This window comes from Corapipo altera, unplaced genomic scaffold (genome assembly GCF_003945725.1).
Source record: "Corapipo altera isolate COAL_440 unplaced genomic scaffold, ASM394572v1 23b, whole genome shotgun sequence".
NCBI lineage: Eukaryota > Metazoa > Chordata > Aves > Passeriformes > Pipridae > Corapipo > Corapipo altera.
Window position 1 is genome coordinate 11,290,753 of NW_020884885.1, and position 19,247 is coordinate 11,309,999.

Consider the following 19,247-nt stretch of genomic DNA (forward strand, 5'->3'; position numbering starts at 1 on the left):
TAGCTGACCCATCTTGTCTGTCATACTTTCAAGCAGGGCCTTGAACATAGCCTGGTGTGCTGCAAACCTGTAGCTGAACACGCCTAGCTCTGCACCTGGGGCTGCCTGTGTGAGATATAAGGAGGCTTTGATGCCACTGAAGGGGCTGTCATCTCCCTCTACTGTCACTTAAAAAGTCATCTTGTGGTTGGTCCTGGCATATCCCCAAGGCAGGGGGTGTGTCACCCCCTGCAGACACTGAAAACCTTCAAATGTCAGAGAGGAGAGAACCAGATCACTAGGAAATTAATGGGCTCTTCAGAGAGAACTGAGATGCCCAGCTCCAGAATATTTGGCATAAACAATAATCTTCTTTTGCATTCAGTAGTGAGGAAACCATGATACACAACTGAGCAGTTTCATTTTCACAGAATCACATAATATGCTGAGTTGGAAGGGACCCACAAGGATTATCAAGTCCAACTCTTAGCCCTGCACAGTACCAGCCCCAAGAGTCATACCATGTGTTTCTCCCAGTGGAGGCAAGGGCAGCACATTTTCTTCCTCTTTCTCTTTCTTTATGTCATGTTCAGGGAGCCAGAAAGTCAGCTGCGATTACAGTAGGTTGCTAGAAGCATTTTTGTGCCTTCAAAATTTCCTAGTCAGCACTTTCCCTCTGTTCAAATGAATGTGCTACATGAAGAAGGACTTGGAGCGTAAATTGTACCTTTTACTCTAGTCACAGCTTCTATGCAGAGTTTTTAGAAAATATTTGTTTATGTAAAAGCCAGTTTTGTTAGCGTCCTTTAAATAACATGAAAAAGGAGCAAGCAGCACGTTTTGCGTTCGTACAGACAATGCTGAGTTCTCCCCAAGTAGCCACAGCATGTGTGAATCCAGCTAATCAGGCAATAAAGCAAAATGTGCCCTTAAAATCAGATGTTTGTACTGGGGGAAAAAAGCTAGTTCTGAAAAAAAGCAAGAGGAACAGCAACTTTCACAAAAAATAATATACATTTTCCCCAGGCTTTCTGTGATATAAACTTCTCAGCAGCACTAGAGTTAATGTTTATCAAGCTGTCTGTCCCAAACCCACAAAGTGATTTAATCCAGGAGAACTAGCCAGGAACAAGAGGGCTTAAGTGCAGGCAGGGCTGAGGTGGATTTGACTCCCATGGAAGCATCTCCCAGGCACACAGTGGAGATAGAGCCAGTGACTTAAGTTATACACTGGCTTCAGGACCACCAAAAGAAAGCTTATGGACTCACTGGTGCGATGTGGCACCTTTGGCACTGTCCCCAGACTGCTTTTCCTAACAGAAGGAGTTTTTGAGATCTTTCTACTCCAGGTCTCAGCATTATTCCTGCATTATACTCTGATGAGAAAAATAAGTCTCTTCTTGAAGAGAGGAGCCCTAGGTGTGGTCAGGAGGAGCACAGTAGAAAGAAATGCTGCTCTCCCCCTTTCATCCTACAAGTAGGGTTTTCTGTAAGAATTTGCTCTCTCTGTAATTAGCTCTCCAAGGTGGTCAGGTATTTCACATCTACTTTTAGCCTGTGAGTTCCACTATGTTCCCCTCTTTGCTGTAGAGCCTCAGGAGGTTGCAGGCAGCAGAGCAGCAGTGCCAGCAGCTTTGACAGGCTCAGCAGAGATGGATGGTGTCCATGTAGATGAGAACATTCATGCAGTGGTTTCCTGAGCACAATGGGTAGTCAATGAATCACAGAATCACAAAATATGCTTAGTTGGATGGGACCCACAAGGATCATCACATCTGACCCTTCCCCAAGAGTCACACCATGTGCATGAGAGTATTGTCCAAACACTTCTTGAACTCTGTCAGGCTTGGTGCTGTAACCACTTCCCTGGGGAGCCTGTTCCAGTGACCAACCACCCTCTGGGTGAAGAACATTTTTCTAAAATCCAACCTAAACTTCCGCTGACATGATTTCAGGCCATTCCCTCAGGTTCTGTCACTGGTCATGACAGAGAAGAGGTCGATGGCTCCCCCACCTGTTCCCCTCAGGAGGAACTTGTGGATTGCAATGGAATGCTGTACCATAAGCGCAGGAACAGCCTAGACTGTGTTCCAGCCTTCCTTTGGGTTCTGCAGGATCAACCAAATGAGGTCCCTGTCTGGGATAGATGGACAGGCAACGTGTTCATCCTTATCCAGAGCTGAAATGGAGATTCTCCAACCAGTTTCTGCTTAGCAGCAAAGGGTAACTGCAGCCTCCAAAATGAAGCCAATGGTTTGTGTCCTATGTAGACTTCTACAACTCACATTTAAGCGATGAATGCTGCCCAGTTTTACATTTCAATTGGGCCCAAGAGTGAAGGTATGATTAGGCATCTGATCATCAGTAAAAAAATCGGTGATGCCAAATACAGCTAAAAAAGTGTGGGTCTTCTCTCCATCCTTAAACCCTTATCTACATGTGCAGACTGCAAGATTACTGACTCCCTGAACAAAAATAAACCTAAATATTTGGGTCTTTATATGTTTAAAATCCAGCCACTCCATTTTATCCCATATAACCCTAGATGTGGATATTTTTTAAATGATAGTCTTGTGCTGACTTCTAGACTTCAGTGACAGACAGGAGGCAGAAGGCTGCAGCAGACAGCTTAAGAACAAGCATAATGGCTTCAGCATGTGTTAAGACAAGATCACAAAAACTGGATAAGGTTACTATGGCTGACCAAGTCCTTCAGGTGTGCTGGCTGGGCTGTGGTGCAAAACTGCCTTGGCAAAAAGTGTAGAGTACCCTGCCCAAACCCTATCTAGGTAAAATTTTAGCACTGATATTTATGCGAGAGTTCAGAGAATGACATTAAGAGCCAGAACTGGATTTAAAAAGTATTCTTAAACATCTGCACTTGAGGTTGTGATGTTCTGGGTTTTTTTTAATGCATCATTGCTATGAAGAGTCAGATCATGGCTATGCAGACAGGGAGAGGCACCATGAAATGGCCACAGAATCTGGGGATGAGTGAGGGGAACACCCCTGTGCCCACACCTGGGCAGGAAGGCAGAAGGCCCCTATGTCATTTAGTGTGGGAGCAGAGAGGCAGACTGGTGCAGCCCCACGCCACTTGTGCCATGTGCTTTGGACAGGGGTTGTCCACCAACAGGCAGCCTCTCTGAGCTGCCACATGATAGTAGGTCTTCTAGGTTATGCTTGAAGCTTCCCAAGACTGGGATAGCATAAACTCCTCACTGACAGTGTAATAGCTCGGACGAGATGCTGTCACAGCAGTATATTGGCAATACCAAGATCCAGGCTTTTTTGCCTGGAGCCCATGAGAAACTACCTTGTGCTGGTTGTGTCCCTGGGTTTTGTTGGCCATATAGCTGTCTTGCATCCTTATGGGCTGTGGGGCTACAGTCACAGAATCTATGTGAAGGAACCTATCATCAAGGAGCTGTGGCTTGTCATGCATGTGCTGTGCAAAGCAGACCTATCTTTTCAAGTTGGGCCCAAAGTTGTGTATTGGAAATGTCCCATCCTACATTGCCGTGTGGATGCACCAAGCTGACTTTGCTTTAAATTAAATTTCATAGATAAGATTGTACATACTGAAGATTTTACTTCATCATCCTCACAAAACAGAACACTTGAGGAACAAAACAGATACAAGCTGTGAATTCAAACATTCTGACAGCATGAGCAAAATGACCATTCCCTCAAGACAGTAGCAGCAGAGCAGCGTGATGCTTGGCTCCCTCACGGGCTTGCTTACCTCATGGCCATATATACCACATGGTCTTGTGTTTCCTGCACCCCCTTTCTCTTCTGTAGGGTTCCCAGGACAGACACGGTGAGATTGGAAAGGCGTAACCCCTCCAGGTGAACTGGGGAGGCAGGTATCCTGCCCAAAAGGAGCTGCAAGGTGTTTGGGGCTCACATGCCCAGACATCTTGGGCTGTCCCTGCCCATTGGCAACAGACACAGGGTGACTCAGGGAAGGTCTTGGCAGTGCTGATGGTCTAGCAGGCACCAAGGCACTGAGAAAGCAGCATATAATTGTGGGAAACCAGAAAATATCCTTCTACTGCTACAAGGGCAAGGATGGAGTCATAAGCAGTGAAAGAGGCATCAAGCGGTCCTGTTGGGCTTGTAAGGGTGCAATGGTGTTCACATTAACTCCTTGTCATGGAGATCTTCACAATATATAACTCAAGGTCTCTCTAGGTTTGATTAGAAACAGACACCCAAACTTTGCACTGAAACTTTGAGGCCATCTCCAGTTACAGGAAGTCTGGGCATATCCATATGCAGATGTATGCAATTTGTTTCACTTCAGCAGTTAGCGTGACTGTTTTGAGGTCAGAGATCCTGTTTCTAGGGAATGAGTTACTTCTTGGGATGCTCAGCCGAGGATGGATGCACGCCATCCCCTCCCTACACTGCTGTCCTGCCCTCCATCCCACAGTTGCTGCTCCTCTCATGGAGTCAGCTCATCCCTGCCAGGGCCCTCAGGGGCTAGAGGTCAAGAAGCCCATGTCTGCTGCAGTGCAGGATCATGACAGCAGCATGGCTGAGCTGGCAGGAGGGCTCTGGACTGGCAGCAGGCAGGCAGGGGAATACCCATTGTGTGCATAGCAGGGACAGTCGCTTGCTCCTTGGGGCTGATGGTTTGTGATGGAAGTAACTATCGCTGCTGAAAGTCCGATGCCCAGCTCCCAGATGCAGTTTGGGCTATGCAGTCAATGAAATTCAAACAGACTGAGAGCTTTTCTGTGTATATGTTTCTGCAGACCCTTTCCCAGCTAGCTGAGCTGCTCAAGCAGATAAGAAACAGCAGAGGAGTTCCCAAGGAAAGGCCTCAGGTGTTATGTTTGCTGCTGCTGCAGTTGCAGGGCACCTGGGAGTTAGGGAGGCAGCCAGCACAAAGCCGTGGGGAACTGGGCTTCCTGGTATCATAAATAATAAAAGAAAGAAAGACAAGAGAAAAAAAATTCCTGGAATACTTTCATATATTTATTGCTCTGTCTCTACTGACTCTCATAGGTGGTAGTCTATTGCTGCAGAGTTTCTGGAACTGTTTTATTTTCAGCTGTGAAATTTATAAATATCATGTCTGTATCATATGATTTACCTAGGCTGTGGGGCAGGGCCTCTTTTGGACAGGCCTGCCCACCTGCATCCCCCAGGAGTAGTGGAAGAGGTCAGCTGGTCAGAGAGGAGAGGTGCAAAGAGGAGGCAGTGTGTCAGTCCCTGGCCTAGACATTGGTCCTGGCACCCAGGGAGTATAAATATTGGCAAAATGTTCCTAAGGATCAAAAGCAAAAGACTGCTGAGACAGATAACATCAGAATTTGGAAAGCTTTACAGGGGCATCCTCAAAAGCCTGAGCGAACAGTATCAGAGAAAGCAGGAAATCCAAAATCATAGCAGGGAAGTAGTTGCAGATAGCTCCTGCAACTGTTACCTTTACCTGAGGTCTGCTTTCAACCTGTCTGTACCAACTGGGCAATTTTTTTCTCAAAACTCTTTCATAGCTCATCCTACCAGACTTAAATTTGGGCCTTCCTTGCCCTTGTGCCCGAGGGTGACAGCTATATTTCATCCTGGTTTTATCCCAATCACTTCAATGCAGTCTTTCAGCTGCAAGAGTGAGAAATGGGTGAGGACATGCACACCTTCTCACAAGCTCATTCATGGGTTTTGGCTGTGGAGACATGACAGCTGTTCACAGAAGGGCTAAACTCTAAATATACAGTGAATTAGTGGAAAGATGTAACAAGAGATAAGTGCTGGAAAAATGGAAATTGCCAAAGACACAGGCTAAGATGCCTGAGCTGGCATTAATGACTGTGGATGTGACACTGCTGGGGAAAAGCTCCCAGTGGGGACACCACTAGATGGTGGAGCTGTTTCCTAGAAAGACTGATCCTGGACTGGTAGCATTTAAAAATAAGCTAATGCGAAACTTAAAAAAAAGATCATCCAGCTGATGTACTCTTTTCTTGGTAAGGAGAGCATGAATAGGAAGTACCACTGTACCACTTCCCGGACATTTAGGAACTGAGAATAGTGGTTAAAATGTGCAGTAGGGCTACCATGTTTTTTGTCCAAAGATCCCAGCCAGAAATGCGGCCAGGTGTGACATGGAGCTGTGCAGCATGTGCAGGTGGGCTATTGTTCACACAGATCCCTCTTTTTCTGGTCTGGAGATGGCCCACAATGCAGAGCAGTGGCACCAGACAAGGGAGAGCCGTGGTCACTTGTCAGGACGTACCACAGGGTCCTGCTGGCATAGCAGCACTCTTGCTAATGAAGGAGTCACCACTTCCGCTGGAGGCAGAAGGTGGGCAGGAGAGGATGCTCCACCACAGCACATGGGCCTGAGGATACATATGCCCCATTATAGAAGCTCAAAGGTGGTTTTACTTGTAGCTGCTACACCTAGACAGGAACCAGCTTACTGGTTGAGTGGTTGAAATGTCCTCCTCCTGTATCACCATGCTGCTGTCATACCTCATGTCCCATTAATTATTAATTGTTGAGGATAGTCAGGCAGGAACACCTTCCCAAGCTGCTGTCAGACTCCTCACTTCCTTCTGCCCTGCACACAGGCTGGGCTGTTTCTGTTGGTGTCTCATGATGTCCTTTTCTGTGGCACTAAGCCTCATTTATAGCCTTCTTGCCAAAAGCAGTGCAAGTCCTCTCAGAAGGCTGTGGGGTGACTGTGGGGTTTCAGTCAGGAGCACCTCTGCTGACACACCACCCCTGCCAGGGGATGCAGGACAAGAAAGTAGACATAACCAAGCACCACGTGTGGCTGCTGGGTACTGGTTTTCTACTGTGTGCTATTCAGTAGGGCAGCACCAATGGGCTGGTGACAGGGGACCTACTTGATGTGGGGAGCAGATGGGTTCCTCTATCCTCAGAGACCTTTCCTGTGGCCAGGACCAAGGAATGTAATGCTCCACGGGGTTGAGTCCCAATGTGGGTGTTGGAGAAGGGTCTGACTAGGTTGTGTGCACATGAGTGCACAGGGCTCATCCTTCCACCTAGCTCTTGGAGAGGGAGGAGTAGCTGGCAGAGCTTGCCCCAACTTCCCCTTCCCCATCTGTGCTGGCCTCTGTGGCCTGTGATCAACCTTTCCGCCATAACAGCCACCTCCTCCCTTGGTTACAGCCTGTGCCACCCCAAAGCTGAGCTCCAATACCTTCTGAGGCCAAGGCTGGAAGCTTTTCTGCACCCACGGCAGCCCTCTGCCTTGTCTCACCTCCTTCCTCTCTCTCTGTCTCTGTCCAGGGTTGGTGCCAACCTCTCTGCCCACCTTTGGGAGCTGCTGCCCCCCTGCCAGGGTGCTACCTTTAACTGGTTGAACCAACTAATTGGTCAAAATATTTACATGTTTCCTTTTGTCTCTCCCCACCCCCTGCCTCTGCTGAAACCCGCCTTCCTCTCCCCTTCCTGCTCTCCCACCCAAATAGGTAAAGACAGTGCTTTGGGAGAGGCCGACTTGCAGCCGAGCTCTGACCCTTCGGGAATGGACAGCAGCTACCTCAGCGTGAAGGAGGCTGGGGTGAAAGTGCCCCAGGACAGGGCCAGCACAGACCTCCCCAGCCCCATGGACAAGGCCGACTCGGAGAGCAACAAGGGCAAAAAGCGGAGGAACCGCACCACCTTCACTAGTTACCAGCTGGAGGAGCTGGAGAAGGTCTTCCAGAAAACCCACTATCCTGATGTCTATGCCAGGGAGCAGCTAGCCATGAGGACAGACCTCACCGAGGCTCGTGTACAGGTATGGGGGAATGGCCTGGGGCTGGGTGAGGGGTGGGTGAGCTGCAAACAAGCCCCTTGAGGTCCCCTGCAGCCCCACCATAAACTGCAGGCAGCTGAGCCCTACCCAGGGCCTGTGCCACAGGCTAGCATGCCTCTCCAGCAGGGACAGGCCAGGAAGGTACATCCACATCTGACACTAGTGTCAGCTCCCTTATTTGGTCTGGTGTCCTGTTCTTCGGTGTTCACAGAGACACCTCTTGCCCTTGAGCTAATGGGACAGCAGGCAGGTAAACCTCATGGCCACCCACAACAAAGCTTTTACAAAACCCACTTTTTTCAGGAGACTCACAGGGGACACAGGTTCATTAGTCTGAGTGTGAGCAAGCTTTTCCACACGATGGGCTCTTTCTGGCAAGATGGGGACGCAGAGGTGACCAGGAGCTCAGCAGCAGAGAGCATGAGGTGATACAGGACAGGGAGCTTTTATTGCCTGCTTGGTTAAGTAGGTGCTAAGGATGCATGAGAGCTGGAGACCTGGAGACAAAAGGTGCACCCACCACCTTGGGAGGAGCAGGAGAGTGAAACAGCTACACTGTTGATAGACTTCCAACCACCTCCACCCACACAGGTGCCAGCTCCTATGAACTAGCTCCCCCAAACTAAACTGGGGGTCCAGTAGAGCCAAAATCCACATCAAAGGAGTTTAACAGAAGGCCTGGAAGGGCTCAGAAGCATATGCAAAGAGGAACATCATTGCGTGGAGCAGACATCCACAACTCATGCCTTGGTGGTCAGCTCTTTCTCCAGCCTAGCTAATCATGTAACTTCCATCTGCAGGCATTTGTCAACTCACCATCCCCAGAACCTGCATTAACATCAAGAATATTGGTTAAGGCATGGTGCTAAAAATCACAAGGTCACGGGTTCCATCGCCACATGGGCCATTCACTTAAGCATTGGACTCACTGATCCTTGTGGGTCCCTTCCAACTTGGAATATTGTGTGATTCTATGATTTACCTGAATAGTTGGCCTGTGGAGACATCTGGTTTTATGTCTTACACCAGGCAGACTCCTAGTTCCCAGGCAGCCCAGCTTCTCTCTGCTTTAACCTTTACAAGTAGTTGTTGCAGACAGTCGAAGCAGTCAAGCCAGCATCCATGCTTAAGTCCATTTTAGTCTGTACTTTCAATTCCAGATTCAATTGGAAGCAGGATTTTTCTTGTCTGCTTCCTAAATTGGTTTGCAGGGCTGGTTTGCTCTTCTTCCCTACAGCTGTTTCTCTTCAGGCTGGACACAGCTGCATTTCAGTAGGAAGCAGCATGATTCCCATTGGTCCCGAGTGTAGCATGCTGAGCACTGCAGGATGGGCAGAGGAAGGCAGTGCTACAAACATCAGCTCTTTACTTCTGTCACTGGATGAAGCCCTTGATTTCCCAGGAACACATCACAAGTGCCGATGGGGTCTCCTGGGAGGCCAAGCACAGCATCTGGTTACACACTGCACAGTGCATGAAATTCCTTTTGCTCAGGAATGAGAATGAGGTGCTGGAGGGTGGCAAGCTCCTCCTGCTTGCTTCTGAGCCAGTGTGTGCAGCTAGCGTGTCATCCGAGCCAGCACGCAGGGCTGCTAACAGAGCCAGGGCAGGTGAGGCACATGCAATCTACAAGTTCCTTGCATCTGACCTATGATCTTGGGGGGTTTCCCCCACTGGATAACACTAAAGCTGAGGGCAGAAGCACCTCACCAGGCAGATATCTGGCAGAAGGGGATATCACCTTTTCTTGAGATAAGTGCCCCAGTAGCCTGTTGCCATGGCTGCCAGTGCACACTCCTCACTTGGGGTGGCAATGACAGGGCTCGTGTAACGGAGCGGCTGAAGGACTTGTCCAAGTGGGCTGGCACTTGAGCGCTTACCCAGAGTTGAAAGGTGTCAGCACTTGCATTTCAGTCATTCCCCTGCTTTGACAGAAAGGGCCCAGTCCCCTGGGCTATGGTCTGGCACTCAGCCACCACCTCATGATGAAGGGCTGCCATGCTGTCGGTAGAAATGCAGACTGCCTGTCACTGGAGAACAAGAACCAGCAGGCCTGTGGGTGCTGGCTGGGCAGACTCAGGGTACTCTATGTGTTGGGTATCTCACATGTGTTCCCAGGGGGCTGGGGCTGCTGTCTAATGAACTGTTTAGCTTCATCGTGGTAGTGGCAGACCCTCAGGAGGCATGGAAGTGCAACTGGAGATGGCACAGGGTTCTTCTGCTGATGGCACAGGGCTGCAGTTCCCATGAAGGAAGCTTTTGGACTTAGAGCCTTAGTGAATCATGCCAGTGCCTGTCTCCAGCTCTGGGTTGTGTTATAGCTTGTTTAAATTTGACTTTGGTCTCCCACTCTTCTGGGCAGCTCTGGGGGTACCTTCCAGTGCCAACACTCTAACATTGAGGGCCATCAGCTCACAGCCAAGGAGTGGGTACAGGCATGGGCCAACAGCTCAGCAGACTGATGGCAAAGTAAATGCCTACGGCAAGGATGAAGAACCAAGGGCTAGAGGGTTGGAAATCATAAATTAGCCGTGAGCCCCTTACTACTTTACCCCTGCAAGCCAAATAGCCATTGTGTACTCAGACACCCTCTGCCAAGCTGGCAGAGGCTCCAGCTGCTGTGGGGTGTTGGGGTACACACCTGTGGCAGCCCCATGGGCTTTGAGGGAAGCTCAACAGTCCCTCTCCCAAGGAAAGTATGGTCATCTAAGGGATGCCAAATGTCCTGGAATAATTTCATGGAGGCCAGCTTCAGCTGAGTGCAAGGCTCAGCTGAGGAAAGGGGAGTGGCAGGAAGGTGAGGTACCCAGCAGGTCTGATGCTCTCTCCCAGAGCTGAGCCAGCTTTTGGCTGGAGGTCATCCCCTCTGGCCGAGCTCCCTGGGGAGCATAACCAGCCACATTGCAGGCAGGAGCAGATGTGAAGCCTAGAAAGGCAAGTGGCAGCTCTGATTTTTCCAACCCTTTCCCAAGCTCACGCTTCATTAGTGAAATAGCTGCCAGAGTTCTCGGTGCCTGGAAAAGAGCCCATGCCAGCAACATGCATGGGGTGGGCTGCACTGTCTATGAAGTGGTGGCATTCCACAGCCTGGCCCCTCTCCATTTCCCTGCCCGCCTCTGTTTCTAGCCATCTGTAGTGGTGTCTGACAATGTCAAAGCTAATTCCCCTTGTGATGCAGTGCAACATTTTCCCTTTCCGAACCTCACAACCTGGCCCCTTGTTTCCATGTACTATTAAGATACTGCACATCCCTGTTTTCCAAAGTGCGAGCCATGTGTAAGCCCTGTGCAGAGGCAGAGCTACACAACCAAGGACAGACTGCTGGGGCTCAGTCACAAGCCTGCACGGGCACACAGTGGGTGCTGAGTTCATGTAGGTCCTACACAAGGTGTATATTCCATTCCCTTATTCTCTTCTGTGTCTGGGGCTGCAGAGCTCCAGAAAGAGCTTCTGCTTGGTATTAGCAACTGCCTGATACAGCAACTGTCTGAGCTTCTTCCAGATCATCCAGGTCTGCAGCATATGTCTGAGGCAGTGGCACGAGAAAAACATGGTAGACACATGTATTCACACATGGCTCCTTCCCCTTGCATACACATCCCAGGCCCTGCCAGCCTGGCTGCTCATCTCTCTTGGGCTATGAGCATCTCTGCCTCCTGGACTGCTCTGTGGCAGAGGAGAAAGGGATGGGGCTGGAAGAAGTCTTTGCAGCCAGGGAATATAACTATAACCCCTCAGCTAGCCCCCCTCAGAGCCAGCCCTAAGATTGCTGGGACCATTAATGAAATGTTTTCGGCGGTAACCCTGTGATGCGGCAGGGGCTTGAAAGTGAGAGGGAAATGTCAAACTCTGCTGTAGCAAAATCACCGCCTCGGAAAAAAAAGAAAAGAAAAAAAGCAAAGCAAAGCAAGAAGTAATATATCTTGATCCCTTTTCCCCCATAAAACCCTGGGAGGCTCGTGGAAGGAGCGGAAAGACTGAGCTAAGCCTGCAGGAAATTAAACATGAAATGAAAACAAGCTCAAGTTATTCAATTCTCTCATCCCAGGCTCCAATTTCCCATTCCAGGCCACTGATAAAATGGTGTCCAGTTTCAGCTCTCAAGGATGAATTCTGGCTCTGTTTTTGCAGTCTGGAAAGCAAAGGGCTGGTGGCCATCTCTGGGAAGAGGGGAGATGCCTGGCCTTTCACAGAGGGATGGGGTCCTGGGCACAGACAGACGGAGGCTGAGCAGAGAGGGGAGGGCAGTAGGGCTGGAGGACAGGAATGGGAAGAATGGATACTGTGAGGCTGCCAGAGGAGAGCAGGAACACAAGAGACTTGAACATGGTGGGCAGCTGTTGTCTGCACCAGGGCAGTGATGCAATGAGGGTTGTCAACAGGGCATGAGTGCAACCTCATGGCTGCCAGCAGCCCACCACCACATGTGTGCAGAGATCAGCCTCACCTTCCACTGCTGCACTGGTGGGCATAGGAGACAGGGGAAAGCACCTTTTTCTTTTGCTTGGAGGAAGGACAAATGTAGTGATGCAGTCCCCAACTATCCAGATGTGGCCAGAGTGGCCTGAGTGAGATCCCAACTCAGCCCATCCACCTGTGCCCTGTGCAGGGCACTTGGGGCTTGGTGGCAGGGGCAGACTGGCAGTGCCAGGGTAGAGGCAGGAAGAGAGCAAGCAGTAGTCTCCTGCTTGCTTTCTTTGTCTCAGGCCATTCCTGGCCTCTCCTTCCCCAACAGCACATCAGCTGTGTATGCATATGGATTAAGGTACCAGCATATGGCTGAATGTTTATGGAGACATGAAACATTTTTTGTTCTGTAGATTTTTATAGGGCTTATTTGGTACATCATGGCTTATCAAAGCATTGTCTGCAGGAGTCAGATACATGACATTACCCTACACTCCCACTCTAAGTTAACACTGAGATTCAGCCCACAGTAACTGCTGGTCTCTGCACGAAGTACCCCATCCTAACCCTAGAGGACATGCTGCACCAGCCACTGCAACCTCCGCTGTAACATCCCCATCCCACAACAGTTTCTCTTGACAAAAAGTGACAGGCAATGAAAGGAAAATGGACTTCTGACTGGGTTTAGATTTACTTTTTAAAAGCAGACATCTTCTAAGATTGTGGAAATACTGAGGATCAGTTAGGGTTTTTGCTGACATCTTCGCATTGTCTTGCCTGTTTTGTTTTCCCTGGAGCACTGTGGAGGCCTGGAGAAACCCAACTGCAAAATACCAAGCAACCTATAAGTGTTTGGACCAGAGGAGAAAGGAGAACTTTGAAAAACAATCCAAACCTTGCTACAGGTGTTTTGGACTCATGGTTTACTGCCAGCCTTCTGAGTGTCTCCATTGCCCATAGCACCAACACTTGGACTGAAGTCACTCTTCTTTTTCAGCCTAATGCAATGATTTGCAACAGGCCTCCCAGCCCACCAGACACATGGGGATTGCAATTCGGGAACTGCCAGTTTAAACCATTTTGCTCTGCCAGAGCCAGTTCGATCCAATGCATAAATGTGGCAGAGCAAAGGCTGAGACCCCATTCTGCTTCAGCTGGCCCGAGGAAACCTCCCTGCGGTTCCATCAAGGCAGCTGCTGCGCTGTCCTGGGAAGCTGAGCACACAAACCCTGCATTGATGGCTTCAAAGGTCACACCACAGAGCCATTCAGCACTGGGGGGGGCCTGTGCTTGGCCATCCTGCTCCTGGGAGGAATGCTCAGGCGGGCTCCCCTGCATGGCAGCGCAGGTGTGCGGGCAAGGCTGCCGGTGCCTACACCAGGAACAGAACGGCCGCATATGCCTGGCATATGTTCATTCCGGCCTCACGCACAGTCAGCACTCTGCTCCCTACCTGTTCCCCACCCCTCTGTGCACAGCGGGGCCTCCTCCGCCTGAGGAGGAACCGGGTCACCACCGCTAACTTTGAATCTGCAGATCAAAGCAGCATGATCCTGGCCAGCCCTGAGACTGGCCTGCAGCTGGGCTGGAGTGGCTGTGCCAAGAAGAGGGAGAAGAAAAGCAGACAGATGCCTGGGGCATCAAACCTGCTCCAGTAGGATGCTCTTCGTGTACTGCGTGTGCTCAACTGGGATGATGTTAGGACCTTTCTGCTAGTGCTTTTTGAATCTGCTGAAAATACTCATAGGGTTTTTGATTTGAGGTGGGGGGATTAAGAGCAGCTGTTTTGGGTAAGGCTAGTCTGGCTAGCTTGTGGATGGCCCATGCCAGTGACATTACCATGGCCATGGAGCAGGGCAGTAAACCCTACACCATCTGCAGCCTGCATGGGAAGGACATGCCTGGGTGCTGCATCATCTGCACACTGCACCAAGCAGACCATAGCACGTGGCCAGACCCTCAGCTGCCCACTTGTACCATGGGACCGACAGCTGGGCCACAATGGGGAGCTGTGAAAGACCAGCGCAGGGCTGCCAATGGTGGGAAGGGGGAAACTGATGCAGCGGAGCCTGAAACAACTCTTCCAGCACAAACAAGAAGGTCAGCTCAGATGAGAAACCCCAGCCCCTTGTGTTTCTCTCTCCCTGTAGCAGCTTCTAGTTGCCGATGCAGGCTACAGGTGCCACTGCTGTCCTGCCCCCCTGAGAATTGGCCTGCCACCCCACCCTGTGCCAAGTGTCTGACTTGTCCTCCTCTTCTCCTAAGACATGAGTTTCCTACCTGGTGTCTGCTTTCCCCAGCTGCTTGCCAAGCAGCAAAGCTGTCCCATGGCCAGGTATGGGAAGGGCCAAGCTGTTTGTTACCGATGCCCCTGCTACCCCCCCAGCGAGTCACCGTGTAAAACTCGAAGCAGAGCCAAGAGGCTCTAGGACTGCTCCTTTCATGCACTGGCGTGACCTGCACAACCCAGCCCCTGGTGATCGCCCTCATCTCTCAGTGCCTTCAAAGAGGCTCTTGATTGATGTGTTTCCCTGACTCACGAGCTTCAAGAGGCTTTGAAGACACTGGGCCAAGCTCTGATCTCTCTTAGGCTGATGCAAATCAGGAGCAATGGTGCTGACAACAGTGCAATAATCCACACTGATGTCAAGCCAGTAAAAATAAGAGCCGAAAGAGAGTTTTGGTCTTTGCCTTGAAGGGATCTGAGCAGCACTGTGAAGTAGAGAGCTGCAAACTTTGTGAAGAAAACTCAGTGTAGAGCAAAGGACACTGTAGAAGGACACTTGCCCTTTTCTGCAGCTAAGGAGGGAAGGGGTGTTAGGCTTTTTCTCTCTCATCACAGTTAAGAAAAATGACAGTTAAAGCTTGGTGAGACATGGAAGCTTCAGCTAGCAGCATTGTCATAGCCAGAATTAGGCCTGGGGAAAGCCCCATCACTGCTGGTTTCGGCCAGGTAGCAGCACACATGGGTGTATTCACACTTCTTGTCTGAGACTGGCTGACAGGAGAGCTGTAGGCAGAGCCTGGGTAACAAAGATTTCAGGGTGAGAGGAAGAAGGGCTATCCCAGGGCAAATTAGGCTGTGGGAGGCAAGAGCTGTGAATGTTACCAGAGAGGCAGAGAATGTTACCAGATGGGCATCCCCTTTTGCCTTAGGTGTGCCCAGTCTAGCAGCAAAGGCTGGTCCCAGACCTCCAAGAGATGCAGGGCAGGACTGTCACTCTCCTGCAGAGCTTGTGTGTGGAGGAGCACCCATCTCCATGCCATGCAAAACCACTCACCTGGGGGGAGCCTGCCCACTGGCAGGCTCCTCAAGGCTGCCAGGCTCCCAGCTACTGCCAGCAGCAACCCTTGGTCACAGTCCCCCTTTTGCTCTCTCCCAGGTGTGGTTTCAGAACCGGAGAGCAAAATGGCGCAAGAGGGAGCGGTTCGGTCAGATGCAGCAGGTCCGGACCCACTTCTCCACTGCCTATGAGCTGCCTCTGCTGACCCGTGCTGAGAACTACGCCCAGGTGAGTGCATTCCCCTGCCCGGGCCCATCTGTCCCAGTGCCTGCTGGACACACTGCCTCTGGTCCCAGTCCTCTCCAAGTCATGTTTCCCTTCTCAGGTTCATCCACCTGCCCCCAGGCAAGGTCGCAAGAATGTTGGTACCAGGCAACAGTTGTCAAGCACTGAAGGGCTGGGAGTTTTTTAGTCAAGTATCCTGCCTAGCTCCCTTATGCCCTCACCAAGAGCAACCATCTTTAAAGCAGGTACCAAGCCCAGCCCTGTGTGCCATAGTGCAGCTCCCTTTGGGCACAGGTCACCCTGCTCAGCACATGCTATTACACTGCCCTTCTCCCATCATGTGTGCTGCTGCCCACTAACTTTGTTTCAGTTTGAAAAAGATCCAAAAGGCTAATTCATGCCTAAAGAACAGCAGTTTCCAGGAAGGTTTCCTGTTGCCATGTCTGGGTTTCCATGCCCCTGGGACATGGTGGTTGGACAAAAGTATTTTTTCCTGGCAAATTCTTACAGCCATCTCCCAGTGATGGGCTGTGGTACCTACAGTGCATTTGATGATATCTGAGGATGCTTCCCAATGGACTTGTAGGTTTATGCTCCAAAGGAAGTGGGGGGAGCAGCCTTGTTGGGGTACCTGAGGCTGCTTCTGGGTCCTGTTGAAACTCTTCCTGCCCTGACCCTGGCAGCAGATCACACAGCTGCCTCACCTCTTTAGCTTCCTGTCCTGGAAAACCTTTGACCAAAGTAACCTCTTAAGCATTGGGCCAGCCCCCATTTCACAACACTGCCTTCAGAGAATGCCAGACAGGCATTTGTTAGATCAAGGGCTAGGCTGTGCCCCTGCAAAGCACTCCCTCCATCCTGCACTCCTCTTCCCACCACCCAGAATTTGCTTGAGGGCAGAGTTCTGCAGGTGTGATGTTCTGAACCTGACTGTCCTCACTGATGTGCTGGGAGTCCTCCCTTCCTGACTCCCTGGCTGTCAGGTACCTCCCCAGCCAGTGCTGTACCAGTGCTACCCCACAGCCAAGCCAGGAGCATTTGACTTCTCTCCTGCTTGGCGTCTCCCCCAAACTGAACAAGAAACCTTAATGAAATAGCTGAGAGATGCCAAAGCAGCTTTTCAAGCAGGGGACACTCTCAGCAGCGTTTTCAGCACGCCCTTCTCTTGCCTTCATAACTTACACTCCCTCCGCACAGCTCTCTTCTCCCAGCACTAGAGATCAAAAGTTTGAAAAGCAATTTGCTGGAGGTAAGAGATCAGAGAGGGCCCAAGGTCCCATGGTGGAGAGGTGCAGTGGGATGAAGGGCCCTTTGCCCTCTTGCTCCAGCCAGCTGCTCATCTCCTCCCCACTTTCATCCTGCATCCCCATGTCCCTCCCTGCCACAGCACACCTATTCCCACTGCCAAATACTGAGCCCCCCTTTCTTCTTCTGCAATATCACTTCATGAGTGATACTGCAGGAGCCCAGATGGTCGCTTGAGGTGGCCCTCCAGGGCTCTGCTCTGCAGAAGGGTGGACAATGCTGCCTTGATGGGCTGGGGAGAGGGGCCAGGAAACTGCCTATGCTGGGGGCTGCAGGCAGCTCAGCTCCCACAGGCATGTCTGTGTGGTACAAAATAGCTCTTGCCTGGGCAAAGCTGCCCTGGGCTGGGGCAGGAGGGCTAGATCAGCAGCCTTGCAGCACCCCTTTCTGCCTGTTCCCTGTATGATGGGTGTGACCACAGAAACACCATGGATGACATAAGGTTTTCTGTGCTGAGGAAAGTGCTCATGGTGCAAATAAAATAAGAGAAATGCCTGGGAGGGGAACAGGTAAACAGAGAGATGCTATGGCAGAGGCTATGGCACAATCCTGCTCCCTTCAATTTAGCCTCCTGCAGTCCCTGCCCCTGTCTGGGGTGGCATACAGGTTTTGGAGTGGATCTACTGGCTCGCACTGGCTGCCCCTCATGCACAGGGCTGCCCTGCAGGGCTGGCGCTGGACACAATCCATCCCCCCAGGCCAGCTGCTGGACACATCCTGCTCAGGGCAGCCCTGATGCTTTTTTTCCCCATCCCCAGATCCAGAACCCCTCCTGGATTGGCAACAATGGAGCTGCCTCTCCTGTGCCTGCCTGTGTTGTCCCCTGCGAGACGGTGCCCTCCTGCATGTCCCCCCATGCCCACCCCCACGCGGCCGGCGGTGTCTCCGAGTTCCTCGGCGTCTCCGGCCCTGGCAGCCACGTGGGACAGACTCACATGGGTGGCCTCTTTGGCACGGCCGGGATGAGCCCCAGCCTCAATGGCTACGAGCTGAACAGCGAGCCGGACCGCAAGACCTCCAGCATCGCTGCCCTGAGGATGAAAGCAAAGGAGCACAGCGCCGCTATCTCCTGGGCGACATGACAGGGCTGCGGCCCAGTGCCCGTGACACGGAGAGAGCACATAGGGACAGCTGAACAAATCCATCCGCTTGGACGCCAGACAGCAGTTGCCTCCTCGGGGATCTGAATGCAGCACTTTTAGCTACCCTAGGCATATAAAGTACATATGTTAATGTAAGTGGAGTGTTTCCAGCATGAACATGGCAGCTCCTGGCTTCCTGGGATCAGGCAGGGAGAGGGAGGCTGTGGAGCAGCACTTCTTCCATCAAGATCTGGGATGAGATGCATCCCTCCTCACCACCACCTCCCCAGTAACCTGGGCATTTTTTCTCCCTGCTATTTTTTCTGACACCAGATCTGCCTTTCCAAAGAGCAAGAGCCCACTGGCTTTTCAGCAGCTTCTCCCATCCACCCACCCACCTACACACACATGCACATACTCTCTCTCACACACACATTTTCTGCCCTGGGCAGGGGACTGGATGGGAACTCTGGCACCAGCAAAGAGACACCTCTCGTGCTGCTTATGTCATTTTAGCGAGAGCTAAGACTTCCCACAGCTGAGCAGTAACAGGGCTGGGAAGATAGGAAGATAACTAAAGCTAGAAAGAAGGCAACATTAGCCCACCTCCTTCTATCCAGCTTTCTCTCCACCTTGTAGTCTGAGATGAAGTCCACGAAGGGGATACCCTTCTACCCAACATGGCACAGTGCTATCATGCTGAGAGTCTTTGCCAGCCCTCTGGTGACCCAGACAAAGATGCATCCCAGCAGACAGTATCTTCCCAAGCATGGCTCACTGCCTCAGGGAGCACCTGGGCTTTGCTTTGCCTGGCTATGGTTGATGATGGGGCTTATGCGCATGGTGGGGCAGCAAAAGGTTTCCTCCAGCTTTCACTGGGTTGGCAATAACTAACCTCAATTTAGAGACAGTAGCTAAAGCAGGGAAGCACAGTTGCTATGTAAATCTACAGGTCTCCGAAGAGACTGCTCTGAGAAACAGCTCAAGTGCTAGCACACAGCCACAGTGGCATGAGACCATCAAATTCCTCATATACCTTATCCTGGGGTCAGATACATGCAATGACAAGCCCTCCCTCAGCCCTCCACTCCAGTGCCTTGCTGCACACAACAGCTGCAGGCATCTCTGCACAAGGGATGGCACAGGGAACAGGCTGGGAAGGGATCCAAAGGTGGATGAGGTGAT

The 19,247-nt window shown here is 51.1% G+C and overlaps 1 protein-coding gene across 1 annotated transcript in view; it reads left to right on the forward strand.

Annotated features, from left to right (window-relative positions):
- ALX4 (ALX homeobox 4) overlaps positions 1–19,247 on the forward strand; it is a 39,203-nt gene extending 19,956 nt beyond the window's left edge. The window contains exons 2-4 of the mRNA XM_027642565.1: positions 7,431–7,741; positions 15,550–15,678; positions 17,739–19,247. Of these exons, the coding sequence (XP_027498366.1) occupies positions 7,431–7,741; positions 15,550–15,678; positions 17,739–18,062 (764 nt within the window). The 3' untranslated portion in view covers positions 18,063–19,247. The remainder of the gene's footprint in view (positions 1–7,430; positions 7,742–15,549; positions 15,679–17,738) is intronic.